General features: G+C 41.3%; 1 protein-coding gene across 1 annotated transcript; it reads left to right on the plus strand.

Annotated features, from left to right (window-relative positions):
* Positions 1-2386: 2386 nt before the first annotated feature.
* On the plus strand, positions 2387-3681 carry LOC4340024 (protein EXORDIUM-like 3). Its single transcript, XM_015786172.3, has one exon. The coding sequence runs from the start codon at positions 2426-2428 to the stop codon at positions 3470-3472; it is 1047 nt and encodes a 348-aa protein (XP_015641658.1). The 5' UTR covers positions 2387-2425; the 3' UTR covers positions 3473-3681.
* Positions 3682-15110: the final 11429 nt, after the last annotated feature.

Here is a 15110-nt window from a genome sequence, read left to right on the forward strand (position 1 = left end):
TAGTAGAGTGGTACCTCCTCTTACACAGGAGGGCCAGTTCTTTCATGTATCTCAAAAGGCCAATCACTTGCTACTCCTCCTTCAAATCCCCCCCCCCCCCCCTCCCCCCAAAATTACAAACCAATTCAGCGCGAAAAGCTACTTAACTGGACCCAGTTGATACTCCTACGGGAAAGAGACAGTGTATCTGGAAACAACAAACATATGGGCATTCATAATTTGCTCAAAACCGCTGGCCGATGATACCAAAAGCCATACCACCCACTCGTATACTCTAGTGTATGTACATCATCTTTGTTGCACATCGGTGTAGACATGAGCACGCTTTGTGGAGTAGACAACAATTTTTCCTGCAACAAAACCGGGGCCTCTTTTAAAATCAGGCTGTGTTTATAGTTCAGCGCAAAGTTTAGATTTTGATTGAAATTAGAGATGGTGTGACTGAAAAGTTGTGTGTGTATGACAGGTTGATGTGATGGAAAAGGACTGAAGTTTAGATCAAACTTTGGATCTAAACACAGCCTCAATGTAGAGCAGTGAGTAGTAGACGAGAGCACCTGGGGCCTATTTAGTTCGGGAACGAGAATTTTTGGCGTGTCACATCGGATATATGAACACACATTCAAAGTATTAAATGTAGATTAATAACAAATAAATTACAGATTCCATCTAGAAACTTCGATACGAATTTATTAAGCCTTATTAATCCATTATTAGAAAATGTTTATTGTAGCATCACATTATCAAATTATGGAGCTATTAAGCTTAAACGATTCGTCTCGCAATTTACACATAATTTGTGTAATTAGTTTTTTCTATATTTAATACTCTATACCTATGTTCAAATATTCGATGTGGTAATGTGAAAAATTTTTTGTTTGGAAACTAAATGGCCGCCCCATTTTTCTCCCTCTTTTCTTACCTCTTTTCCCGGACATCCGGGACCCACCTTGCTTTGTGTGCTCGAGAAATACTCCAACTGGATCAACTACAGTCACTGACTTGTGGGTCCGAACAAACCACGGGCCCACTTGTCAGCCTTCGATGGTGTTGCTTCTTTTCCGCTACCCAACGTGACAGAAGGCGCGCCCAGCCGGCGATGCGGATCATCCTGGCCGTCTACGGCCATCGCGGGTTCGGGCGCGCATGGGCCTCGGGATCCGTGCCCGCGAAGGTGATCTTGGTGGGTCCCGCAAGGAAAATATCGTCTCGGGAGTGGGCCCCGTTGTCAGGGTCAGCCTAGCCGAGGCGGGAGGACACGTGTACGGCGACCCAGGCGAGGTGGGCCCGGTTTGGCATTCACCCACCCGCGAGGGAGGCAGTAGCAGCAATGAGGAGGAGCGAGACACGGGGAATCTGGCAAGCGGGCCCGGCTTTACAGCTGGGCAATAACAACGCCTCACGTATCACCCCCCTAGTTCGCGCGCACTTTGCCCGCTTTTTTTTTTTTTTTTTTACGCGCGCGTCTCCTCCCTCTCGTAGAGGTAAAAAAAAGTGGTGCGAAAACCGCGAACGGCAGCAACGGTAGTTTTGCTTTGCACTCTACTCAAACTCAATGCTGCTGCCACTCATGCTCTTCCCATTTGCCACATGTGAAGGTTTTGTACATGCATCGTTTGGCATGCAGCTGACAAACCGTAAAACAGCATGTAAAGGAAAAAAATTGTTGGCAAATTTTTCATGTATATTTTATTTGTGGTTTAAAAGCTAATGTAAAAAAAATTACGACAAAATACTTTAAATTTTTTAAAATTTAAAATTTAGCACTTCCTCCGTCACAAGATAAGTTTGTTCTTCTCCTATCACACATACCAATACAAAACCTAAAAGACTAAAATACCTATATCTTATCAACTCTCAATGCAATGTTTTCTCACTTTATCTACTTCTAATACAACTTAGTATTACTTATTTTCACGAACGTCAATACAATGATTATCCAAAAATTAATTTATTTTGTGACAACTAAGAGAAGCTAAAAAAATAAACTTATTATTGGACGGAGAGAACAAAATGTAAGCAATGCTACTGTTTGGTTTTTTAAAAATATCTTTAACTCTTGTGATGCAATGTTACTGTTTGGCCCCATTGGTAGATGATGGGTAATGTGTACTAGTACCACTATTGTGCACAGGGAAATTTACTCGTGATCGCAAGGACAAGGTAAGAAAAGTTTAATCAATCTAGCTCGTTGAATGGAACAAACAAACAACCCACATTCCATTAAGCCCCCACACGAAACAAAAGCTTGGTACACGTAGAACAAAATAAAAGTTGGAGCCTCCAAAGAAACGAGACCTTCACTAGCTCCCCACATACCAAGAACAGTGTCACTCTAGCTTCTTCCTCTTTCTCTCTATAAATCTTTTCCCGAGCCAAGAAAACCACCATTAAACCCACCACCACCGCCACCTCCTCCACCTCCATGGCGATGGCGATGCACCGGTTCAGCCTCTGCTGCGTCGTCCTCCTCGTGCTCGCGCCGCTCGCCGCCGTCGCGTGGCGGCCGTGGCCGCCACGGAATGGGAGCGGCGAGGTTGAGGGGATCGGGGCGTCCAAGAAGTTCGAGGGGTCGTCGGATTTCGTCAAGCTGCAGTACCACATGGGCCCCGTCCTCGCCGCCGACATCACGGTCCACCCGATCTGGTACGGCCGGTGGCCCGCCGAGCAGAAGCGCACCATCCGCGCGTTCCTCCGGTCGCTCTCGCCGCCGGGCTCGGGCTCCGGCGATGGCGGCATCCCGTCGCCGTCCGTGGCGGCGTGGTGGCGCACCGTGCGGCTGTACACCGACCAGACCTCGGCGAACGTGTCCGGGGTGGTGAGGCTCGGGCGGGAGAAGTGCGACGCGCGCGCGTCGCGGGGCGGGCGGCTGACGCGGCTCGACATCCAGTCCGTGGTGCGGGACGCCGTGACGGCGCGGACGCGGCCGCTCCCCGTGGACTCGAGCGGCGTGTACCTGGTGCTGACCTCGCCGGAGGTGGTGGTGGAGAACTTCTGCGGGCAGGTGTGCGGCTTCCACTACTTCACGTTCCCGTCGGTGGTCGGGTACACGCTGCCGTACGCGTGGGTGGGGAACTCGGCGGCGCGGTGCCCGGAGGTGTGCGCGTACCCGTTCGCCATCCCGTCGTACGTGGGCGGGGGGCGGAGGGCGGAGGCGCCGCCGAACGGCGACGTGGGCGTGGACGGGATGGTGAGCGTCATCGCGCACGAGCTGGCCGAGCTGGCGTCGAACCCGCTCGCCAACGCGTGGTACGCCGGCGAGGACCCGTCGTTCCCGACGGAGATCGCCGACCTGTGCGAGGGGATCTACGGCACCGGCGGCGGCGGCGCGTACACCGGCCAGCTGCTCACCGACGGCCGCTCCGGCGCGTCGTACAACGTCAACGGCGTCGGCGGCCGCAAGTTCTTGGTGCAGTGGGTGTGGAACCCCATCCTCAGCTACTGCTCCGGCCCCAACGCGCTCGACCAGTAGCCGCCGCCGCCGCCACGCACGAACGCAGTGTTCGTCCGCCCATGGATTCGGATTCCTTTTCTTGGGAATCCATGGTAGCTTTAAATTCTTGTATAGATCGAGCCGGTGAAGTGAACAAGGGTGGCGATGTTTGGGGTTTTGGGTGACTTTGGGTGAATGGATGGTATGTTTGGGGGAGACTGTTTGGAACTTTGAGATTATTTTGCTTACCACCATGGCTCAAATGCTCAATTCGTTTGTTTGAGTTCGTTCTTCTTGAACTAAGTTTGAATTCGAACTCAGCAATTTGGCATTGCAACAGGTAAAATTTCATGAGAATTTTGGAAGCTAGACATGGGCATGGCCGCATTGGCAAAACAGTCACAGTTCAAACGATGTTGAGATGGTCGTTGATTGACAGGCGGCCATTAATCACGGGATTAATTGATGCCGGGGATTGAAAACAAGATGAGATTGATGATGCCCGTGAGTGTGAGTTGTGGCAATGATTCATGGGCAATTGCGGTTTTTGTTGTGTAGCGCAGGCACAAGCACAACACTAGGCAGTAGTGTGTGTAGGCATTCAGCTGAACACAGCTGGTTCTGTTTCTGTTTCTCTCTTCTCTTCTAACTACTGCACTAACACTGCTTCGTGTAGTAGTGTACTAGGTCTGTGTTTACATCCAAACAAACTTCAGTCCTTTTCCATTACATCAATATGTCATACACACACAACTTTTCAGTCACATCATCTCTAATTTTAACCAAAATTCAAACTTTATGTTGAACTAAACACAGCCGGGCTTTTGCACGCATTATTGGCCTCCGAAATGGAGGAGGTGATACTGATAGCAACTGGTGCTGTGAAATCATGGAGAGGCAGGCAGGCAGGCACCAGGCCATCAATATTCATGTTGGCTTGGCTGGCTCACTTTGCAATGATGGGTGGACCAATTCAGCTTCATGATATTCAGAGATCTCCCTGGACCCTGGTGAATTCTTTGCTCTTCAGTTTGCAGGACAGAGTAGGGCTTACATTCTTCATTGAGCCCCATCGAGATGCTGATTTTTCATTAATTCGAATGAACTTCGACAAACTTTGTTGAATGGAGTTTGATAAATTTTGAAGAAAACCATTCGAGATGCACATTTTGAGCCAACTTTGAAATGTTTAAAATTCGTCGATATTGTGAGCACACGATATTCTGGCCTCTCTAGGTCCCTAGCCAAGGGGAAGAGAGATTATTTCGGTTGATTTGTTTTGCTACCATGCTATAATAGAGGTAATACAAAACTTGGGCACTTTTTAGCATTGCCAATATTTTGATAACACGTGTGTACTTGATATTACTATCTTTGTCCCAAAACGTTACTACATAGTATAAGATTTGATCCATCATACGACAACGAATTTGAACAACCCTTTGTTAGCAAACCAAACTCTATCTAACAAGTAGTATAATTCAAAATGCCAATTTGATAGTAGGCATTTTGGCTTTAAAAGCTAAAATAATAGCATAACAAAACTTTAGCATCAATGCATGGAAATCCATTTTACCTCTACCCTAGAGAAATTTAATGTTACCAAATCTTATCCAAACTCAACAATGTAAGTTACTACTAAGACACAAAACCAAACCAAACCAACAATAGGCAGGTCCTGGCTACCCAATTGATTCTGCTGCTGTGTGGTCATGTGATCATGTCATGCTAGGCGTCCTTTTAGAATAGTACATAGCACTCGAATGGTGTACCGGGGTGAGCCATCAATACCTCCGTCCTGAAACCGATGGATTGTGTTAGCCTCTGCTCGATCAACGCTACTGCTAGAAACAGCTTGGATGAATGCGATGGGCAGCATATGTAAATGCGGTTTTATTCCTGTCCGTGTAGCGTGGCCGCACGTACGGCAGATAATGTAGTAGTGTGCTCCATGGCACGAACTTGTAGAAATTCTGCATGCTTGTACTCAAGATAATGTCGGCTATAAGTACATTAAAGACTTGCTCTTAGGCTTGTCTCGAATACAAGAACTTTGTAGGATTTTCACGGTAAATAGTTGATTACATGTAAAATACCTTTAAAATTCCTTTACGACAATAGATGTCGAGGCATTCTGGTTAGTTAATTTAGAGCGGGCAAAAGATATCTCTTTTCCTAGAACAAAATGTGGCAAGTCTTAAGTTGTGGCGGTGAAACAAACACCTACCTAATAGATATGGCTTGACATTGTAAAGCAATCAACCAAACACAACTCATAGATTCGATCCCCTCCAATTCTCTCCCATTCGCATATGACCGATCACTATCGTTGGGATGCTTAAGAGAAAAAGAATGGTACTAGCAACATTTGGAAGATCGCTTGTGCAGTCCAGCACCACCGCTTGCTCTGCTACTGCACACCACTTATGCTGATGTACTCACTGTTTTGCTGTTGGGGCCAAGGTGGTAGGCCAGGAGGTCATGTCATCATGCATCTCTCGTTCGTCATGAATTCCTCCATCGCTTTCTCTTTTCCAATAGCTCGCTTTTGTTCATCTTTTACAGCTGTTGTAAGCCGGTCAAAGAGGATCATGAATAAGAGTGTTTAGTTCCAACGCTAAAATTAAAAGTTGGACTAAAATTGAAAGTTTGAAGAAAAATGTTGAAAGTTTATGTGTGTAGAAAAGTTTTGATGTGATAGAAAAGTTGAAAGTTTGAAGAAAAAGTTAGGAACTAAACCCGGCATAAGCCCTTTTCAGTTTTTAGCCCCACTAAACCCAGTGGCAATGATGCCTGCGGCCTGCCCTCAGAAGAGCAGATTCATGCTAACTGTTCTCAAAAGACAAATCCATACTTACAAAAAGTACCGAAAACAATAAAAGTAATTTTACCGTACCTAATAAAGTATTGGATTGTATCGTATCTTTTAGTATAAAATTTAATACCTCTTGGTACCTCTAATATTAGAATGTACAAAAATTTATAATAAAAAGATGATACCTCTCGATACTTCTTTCTTGAAAACTGTAAAATTTCTCAACCAATAATACATCTCATGTCAAAAAGGTTGTGACATATGTGGGATTATTGTGCCACTATGAAAACACTGCAAGATCCTAAAAATCGTAAGACAATGCAAACAAAACATACAGTTGGTTTGGGCCGTGATGTTCTATTTCTGTGGGAAACAAAGGCCCATCTGTATGCTTGGGCTTTTAAGGCCATCGGTCCTCTGGCCCATAAGGCCATAAGACGAGTAGAACATGAAGTTTGCTCGATGGCATATATGGTTGCGAGTAATAGTGTGAAGTAAATACAGGGGATGCATTCACCAAACTTGAAACTTTTCTCACGTGTCAATCGATAATATTTCATTACCCCTTGTGTTTGAGTAGGGGCAGCATGCTCCCATTCATCCACTCTTCGATATTTGTTATACTATAGCGCCATAGACAAATGCATATGTATATGTGGATTATTACATGGGCAGGATAGATAAGGAGATGATGAGAGATGGAGAAGGCAGTAAGTACTCATCCTTCCAAGAAAAAACTCAACCTTAGATGATGTTTCGTTCTAATTAAGGTTGAGTTTTATTTTGGATGGAGGAAATAGGCAGGTAGGATTAGGAGGTTGGAATGAGAAGCATCGAGAGATAAGCGGCTGCCACCCGCCATGGCGGAAGAACTGGTGATGGAGAAACTCCTACAATGACGGGTGGAAGATGCAGTTCGCAGTGGCAATGGTTGGTTGGAGGCGGTGGAAACACATGCGACGCGATTAAAATCAGCTCCAACAATCCACTCATTTGTGTTGGTGTGATGACGATAACACCATGGCTGTATCAGTGTGTGGGGACCGTATGTTCGTCTAGCTTGTGCCTTGTTAGCGGCTTTGGTTGGGTGTTGAGATCCGTTGTCCTGTTTTCGTTGTCGTGGTAGATTAGATTAGTTGGTGGTGCTGTGTGATAGTTGTGGTTTTCACCCAGTTTTCTCTAATTAATTGTGTATTGTAAGGTTTGGTCCCGTTTTCTCGTCAAAATGGAGCACCTTCTTATTTATATAAAATGTCGGCGAAGGCCTAATCATTCGAAAAAAAAACAATCCACTCATTTTCTAAAAAAAAGCTCCAACAATCCACTCAATGAAGACATGACGTACACAAATGGTGATCGAATTGCATATCGTCGTTCGTACGAAAGATGGGTAGATTACTGCAGTTGAAAGTTCCTCTGTTTTAGGCACAATGTGAAGAGATGCAAAGCTAAGCACTCATTTCATAAGAATTACTAATATTAATGCATTAATACGAGGGGTCATATTGTTTTTTTTTTTTCATTTTTGGAAATGTAAAATCCTTGTTAAGCATGTCTAGGCATGAAGTGACGACTACGTATGATTTTTTTCTCCCTTTTCCTTTGAGTGTTATGCTTGCTCTGGTCCATAGGCAATGCATTTTTTGTGAGCAAAACCTATCAAAAAGAAAAAAAATCACTAAACTGAGAAGCTCAACAAGAGCCAGAATGTAGTCATGTGGAGCAATAAAGCAGCACATGGGGTATGACGTGGCCCTTCAACCTTATGCAGCCGAGCTCTATAAATTGATCAAAGCATAATGTTTGTTGCAGCAACAAGCACCAAAATGCACATAAGGTTTGCTCAGTTGATCATTTTCACACGATCCATTTTGTAGAGGCTTACACATGACATAAGATTGGGAGGTATCGAAAATCAACACACTACATCTAACTCTATCGGTGTATGTAACTCTGTATGGTTGGTGGAGAAGATGGTTGTGAGCTTGGGGAAGAAGATGATTTCCTTCATGATCCAAGATGCCCGGGTTAAGCTCCATGTGGACGATGGCGAGCTCAAGAACAGTTTCGCCTCTTGGTGTGGCTTGAGCACGTGAAGATTTGATTAGTTCAAAACAACAACAACAAAAAAAAAGAACGTCTTTGATGGCCTCATGCACGCTCCATCCAAATGCATAGTTGTAAATATCCTCTCGATCTTCCTCTATTTTACATGCGTGTATTCCTATTATTTTTCTATTCTTGTAAATTTTTTTCAATCCTATATTTTGCAATCGTGCTATTTCAAAACGTAGGGAAGTTCTTATCCAATTTTTATGTTTCTTTTACAACTAAGCATTTGGGGTCAAATCTTTCTTATCCAATTTTTATGTTTTTTTTCAATTCTCTGTTTTACATTTGAGTTCCTATTTAAATGCAAGAATAGCCAAGCATGCAAGGCTAGAAGGATGAGCATCAATATATTGAAAAACATTTTACACTTATGCCTCATGGTCACTTGCGTCAGAAATACAACATAATTATTACAGGAAGAAAGTTACCAAAATAATATTACTCGGTGCCACAGGTGGTTGACTCCATCATTGCCATGTGCAAGGCGTTTGATGAAGCCCAGACGGTTTAGATGATCTTTCTACGCATCTTGTTGTTAGTCGCTTTGCATTGCCTTAAATTTTTGTATCCCCCTCCTATTCCCCCTCTTCCAGGGGATCCCCTGACACTGGATGTTGTATGATGTAAAACTTTATTTCTCCTCTCTTTAATTGAAATTGGCAGAGCTACTGCCCTTTCCCCTCGAGAAATAGCTTTAGAAACTCAACGAGAGCAAATATAAATAACCTGGTAAACCCTCGTACACTAGTTATGAAAGGATATGTCCCATCTATTAACTTATTAAAGTAACAGAAAAATGAGCCTCCACGTCCGCTCTTACGGCCTATAAATTCTCACATTAATAAGGGAAAAAGAAAAGTAGAGTCCATATAGAAATACAATTTAAAAATATCAAAAATTCAGAATTAAAAATAGGGAATATAGGAAGAGTAGACTAGAGTTCATACAAGCATACAAGTTAGAACTAATTGAAATTCAGAATTTTTTTTAAAAAATAAAACTAAAGGAATACAATTTGAAAATAACTAAAATTAGAATTAAAAAAATAAGGAATATTGGAAGAAGATTATATAGCCCATATAGAATAATAAGAAAAAAAAACTGAAATTCAGAATTAAAAATAAAGAATACTAAAAGATGAGTCTAGACTCTAGAGTCCATATAGAAATACAATTTAGAAATAAGTAAAATTCAAAATTAGCAAATAATTAATAACTATCAACACAATACAAAATTCAAAATTGTGTTGCTATTTTTAATATATTTTAATAATAAAATATGAAACTATTTAAGCTATTATATGAGAAAAAAATATAACGATGCTAGCCGTGCAATCTGCATGGGCCACCATGCTAGTTTTGTGAAAGAAAGTAGTGATGCACAGGCAAATTAGATTACTCGCAATAAGTCAATACAAAGGTATTTTTTTGAGCGATTTTATTGTCCTCGAGAAAATATCGTACCTTATTTTCTTTTTTTAAAAATTTATTATCTTTCGATATCTCTTAAGGCTATTGATGTGGATAGAAGTAACAAACAAACTAAGTGAAGTAAATACAGGCCAATATATACCCTGATCAACCCTCACATCTCTGAAGAATTACATTGCATTACTGTTGCGATGATCGAGTAGCTAGCTATATATAGGCAGCATTGCATTGCCCATTCATGATTCATCCACTCTCGTTTAGTTTTGTCCTTGTTATATTTTGCGTGCGTGTCTAAATATATGTTGGTGATCACATGGCAAGCTAGACGAGGAGAGATAATTAGGCGATGAGAGGTAGAGTAGAACATGAGGCATCGAGAGACCAGCAGCTGCGATTATCGCCTTTGGAAGCCCAATGCGGCGAGGAATTCGTCATAGAATGGCCGGTGCAGAACCGACGGATGTCCACGGATTTGGGGAGAAATATGCATGTTGTGCTGAACCATTGGCAAGAATAGTTCTTCTATGCAGACATCTAGTAAACTTCACAGAAATAGCATCAGCCAACATGTATATGTGTATATGAAATGATTTCAGTGCCTCAACCGGTGAATTGTATGAACAAAATGTGCAAGATAACGGAACTGATCGTGGATTTTGAGACAATTTCAATTGAAACCACATTGTTTTAATTACTTTTTTGCAAGGTTTGGAAAGGGGAATATCAGGAAGGTTAGTCGATTACTTTGATTGGCAATTCTTCTGTTTTAGTCACATTTTTAAGGGAAGAAAACTATAAACAAGAATGCATAATATGATGGTTGTAGAAGTCCTATTGCGCTTTTCATTTTTGCAATGTAAAATCCTTGTTAAGCATATATACTACCTTCGTTTTTTAATAGATAACGCCGTTGACTTTTTCTCACATGTTTGACCATTCGTCTTATTCAAAAATTTTATGCAAATGTATATGATATAAATCACACTTAAAGTACTATGAGTGATAAAACAACTCATAACAAAATAAATTATAATTACGTAAATTTTTTGAATAAGACGAATGGTCAAACATGTGAGAAAAAGTCAACGGTGTCATCTATTAAAAAACGGAGGGAGTACTTAATTAGGCATGCTGATATATTTTATTCTTTTCCTTGTGACTGTTATATATTCTGGTGCAAACAGGCAATGCATTTTTCTGTGAAATGGCATTTAGTCGCAAAACAAATCCATATTTTTATGATATGTAATTAAAGGCAAATCGCTAAAGTTGAGAAGCTCAACATGAGCCCAGAGTGCAATCAAGTAAGCACATGGGTATGACGTGGCCCTTCAACCTTATGCAGCCGAGCTCTATAAATTGCTCAAATAAATCATACATTTGTTGCAATAACAACAACTCAGCAAGCACCCAAAATGCAAGTGTCCACTCCGACTAGCTTCACTGTCATTTTTGCTTCGTCCATTTCTAGGGCTTGGACAGTATGTATGGCATAAGATTAGGAGGTATCGGCAATCAACATGCTACCAGAGCGATAGCTTGACCTGTACACTACCAATTGTGTTCTTGATGTAATTGTGTTCCTTCCTGCATGCCGAATTCACAAAGATCCCCTACTAATTCGATAATTTCTATACACTACTAATTGTGTATGGATGAAGCCAAGTACAAAACAACCTGAATGGCACATATATAAGGCTGTGAGGAGTGTCCATTTATCTTGATTTCAGCACCTCCCTATGATGACCAAATCAGTGGCGGATCCATGCATATCCTTTGGGGCCGAGTTTTTGGAAAAACCCTTTAAAAACCTCAATTTTTATGTATGAATCCAGAAAACTTAGAAAAATGACCCCACTTAAATATAAACTGGTATTAATCGACCCCACAGGGTTAAATTCCTGGCTCCGTCACTGGATCAAACTATGTTAATGTAGAGACGAACCGGTGCATATGCTATATTGCTAGGGTTAGGAGGCATCCAAGATGATGCTACTAGTGCAGATTTTGAGCAGTGGTGGGTGACAAGGAACTGGAAGAAGATAGAATATTCAGTTGTGTAGCTCACATCTGCAGAACTTGGTGTAGTCCTCTTCGATGATCATTCAGAGCTTCCATAACATCCACTGCTTTCCAGATTAAGGCTCCCTTTGATTCAAAGGAAATCTATAGGAATTTTAGAGGATTTCATTTCTATAAAATTTTTTTCTATACAGCCCTTTGAATCAAAGGAATTGATCTTATGGAATCCTATGAAATTTCTATGGAATGCCTAATGCATGTAAGTTTTGGAGGAATTCTAGTATAAGATAGAACCTCATGGAAACTTTCCTTTGAGTCTTTATATCTTTTCTAATTTCTGCATTTTTTCTGCTGTCCAATCAAATGGCTATTCCTGTGTTTTGCAATCCTTTGTTTTACACTTACATTCCTATCAAAATTTTATTTTCTCTATTCCTAGGTTTTCTCATTCCTGCGATTCAAAGGACCCGGAGAGACGTGTTTTCTACTTATCAACGAAGGACGCTGCGACTGATGGTCAAAGAACTCTTGCACGCTGCAGTTTGTAGCATTTTACTCTCGTACTCTTCCATGCCTGCTTCGCTCGGCTTGGCCTACACCACTGACGACTTGTTGGACGGTCGCCACCTCACTGTTCCTTGCATCAAAAAGGCCGGGGCATTTAAAAGAAACTATCTTGTCGATTATGTCGTAGATCACTATCAGTTCTGAGCCTCCAGTTGTCTGTGATAAGCACAACTGCTAACTTACAACCAACTCGATGTTACCGTATGCATACGCTTGAGAAACGTCTAGGGGTTTTCCAGCTAGCTCCACAAGATGGTGGGTTAGCCGGCTTGAGTTCGAAGCTTCATCCCTTCTATTTATTTGATATTAGGTCCTTTACTAATATTAACTTCTTCTTTTTTACTATATGCATATGCGTCATTGCAGAATAGGGATCGAAGGGTTGCTGCCCGACCACCAGAGGAAATTTAAGACGATAGAAGAGTTCGCGGGGATTCATGTCAAGAACTCACAACTGTTAAGGCAAAATCTTGCCTAGTGTGGTAAATTAAACAGAAAGTCTACATATTGATGTAGTGAAACAAATCCTTTCATGATCAATAAGAACTTGAAATTAAATTAGATTGGACATGTGCTAAGTGCACATTATGCAAGAACTGGTCTTGTTTAAAACTTGGTTTGGCCTATTGTATCTACACTTTTTTACTTATAGTTTAAACAGGACTATAAAAAGATGAGCAGAGCTATAAAGTGGGAATTGAATTCCATTGTCACCTAGTATAATGCCACGTAGGCATTCAGTAAAAAGGCTAACATATTAATAAGAGAATCAAATAGCAATTCAAATCCAGAATTAACACATAGTTCTAGTAATAGTACTACCTCCGTTTTTAATAGATAACGCCGTTGACTTTTTCTCACATGTTTGACCATTCGTCTTATTCAAAAAATTTACGTAATTATAATTTATTTTGTTATGAGTTGTTTTATCACTCATAGTACTTTAAGTGTGATTTATATCTTTTACATTTGCATAAAATTTTTGAATAAGATGAATGGTCAAACATGTGAGAAAAAGTCAACGGCGTCGACTATTAAAAAATAGAGGGAGTACTACATTATTATTGAACTCTTCCTCCTATTATGACAGGGACATGGTCGCTGATATATGTGAGCCTCACCATCCATGGGACCATATATCAGTGACCACGTCGGATAAGTGCACTATGGTTGTTGTGGCAGCTACTTCTATGAGAGCATATATATATATATATATATATATATATATATATATATATATATATATATATATATATATATATATATATATATATATATATATATACACTCCTCATTGAGATATGCATGGTGATTTACCTACTCCTAGTCCTAGGCACGAAAGCAGTGTATTCCATGGTGCAGTTCATAGGATTGAGAGGTATCAGGAACTTAGCTCCAACTTATCCTCATCCGAAGTAAGTACTGGTCTCCTTCATTTTTTTTAGATAATACTGGTCTCCTTCATCCTTCAAGACAGATTGATTTTCAGCTGTGCATGAAGAAATGGAAGATTTCAGTCAGTTTTAATTTCGAATGGCTAACCGTCTTTTGCTTAGCTCGCACACGACAGGGCACTGGGCACAATAGATCTACGCAACTTCGTCTGAAATTAAGTGATGATCAAACTTATCTTTTATTAACTGAATCCAAACCTATCATCTCCATTCCTAGCAAGTTGGCTCCATGTTTCTTAGGCTAGAGCAGTACAACCATGACAGAATGATTGATAGTCCAGTAGTGAGATAAATAGTTAATTAGCAAGATCACCACACTTTGGAGCACAACACAATGACAAGCACCTGCAAGATTGTTACATTGACCTTCAAAATTTCTTGTGTTGCAGGACGAGTTGATCTTGGCAACCTTGATCAGGTGGATGCAGTAAAATGTGCAAGCAGTAACCAAGCAAGGCTGCTTCTCTCTTCATGCCGTCCACAGTTGAGCAGGCTCGTGCTAAATAGTTCATCAGACTTGTAGCAGATCCCGCATTGACAACCAAAAGTGGATCAAATCGATACCGAACGAAGCTCAGTCACCAGCCTTTGGTACTGATCGTCTCCATTTGGTATGAATTGGCGTCCAATCTTGCTTCTCGTCTAAAAACTCAACAGATCAGTGTCGCTGTTACTGATAATCAATGCACACTGTGGCTGTGCGGCCTATTCGGTTTGGTGGATTTTCGCGGGAATTTTGGAGAAATCGAACTGTTTCCTATGAAAATACTGTAAAATTCTTGCGTTCCTAGGAAGCCCTGCAAACCTCATGTCCTCATGTGCTTTAGTTGTAACACTACTTTGCAGTTTGTGTTTTGCCGGTTTGTGCTATCCATTCATGTGTGCAACTACTGAGGCCCCGTTGAACGCATCAAACTCAGCGAAACATTCAATTCCCACTAGAAATTAAAGAAGTTCCCAAATTCAAAATTTTTTAGTGGAGAGGTATGCACTTATACTTTTAATTAACTTAAAGATGAATATTGTAGTGTGCCATCGATTTTGTAACCTAATGGGATCTCACATCATTTTGACTCCCCAAAATTAATTTGTCATCAAATATTTACCACAAATCTGTGATAGCAACCAGACCTCTACACACTCCTTTAAAAGGATGCAGTTGTTATTATCTTTACAAAGAAAGAATGCAGTTTTTACAGCAGAAATGGACTCCCACAGGTTATACTCTGTTTGAAACATTTTGGTTCTTCTTCAGTTTTACTACCTTAGAATTACGC

This window comes from Oryza sativa, chromosome 6 (genome assembly GCF_034140825.1).
Source record: "Oryza sativa Japonica Group chromosome 6, ASM3414082v1".
Lineage (NCBI taxonomy): Eukaryota > Viridiplantae > Streptophyta > Magnoliopsida > Poales > Poaceae > Oryza > Oryza sativa.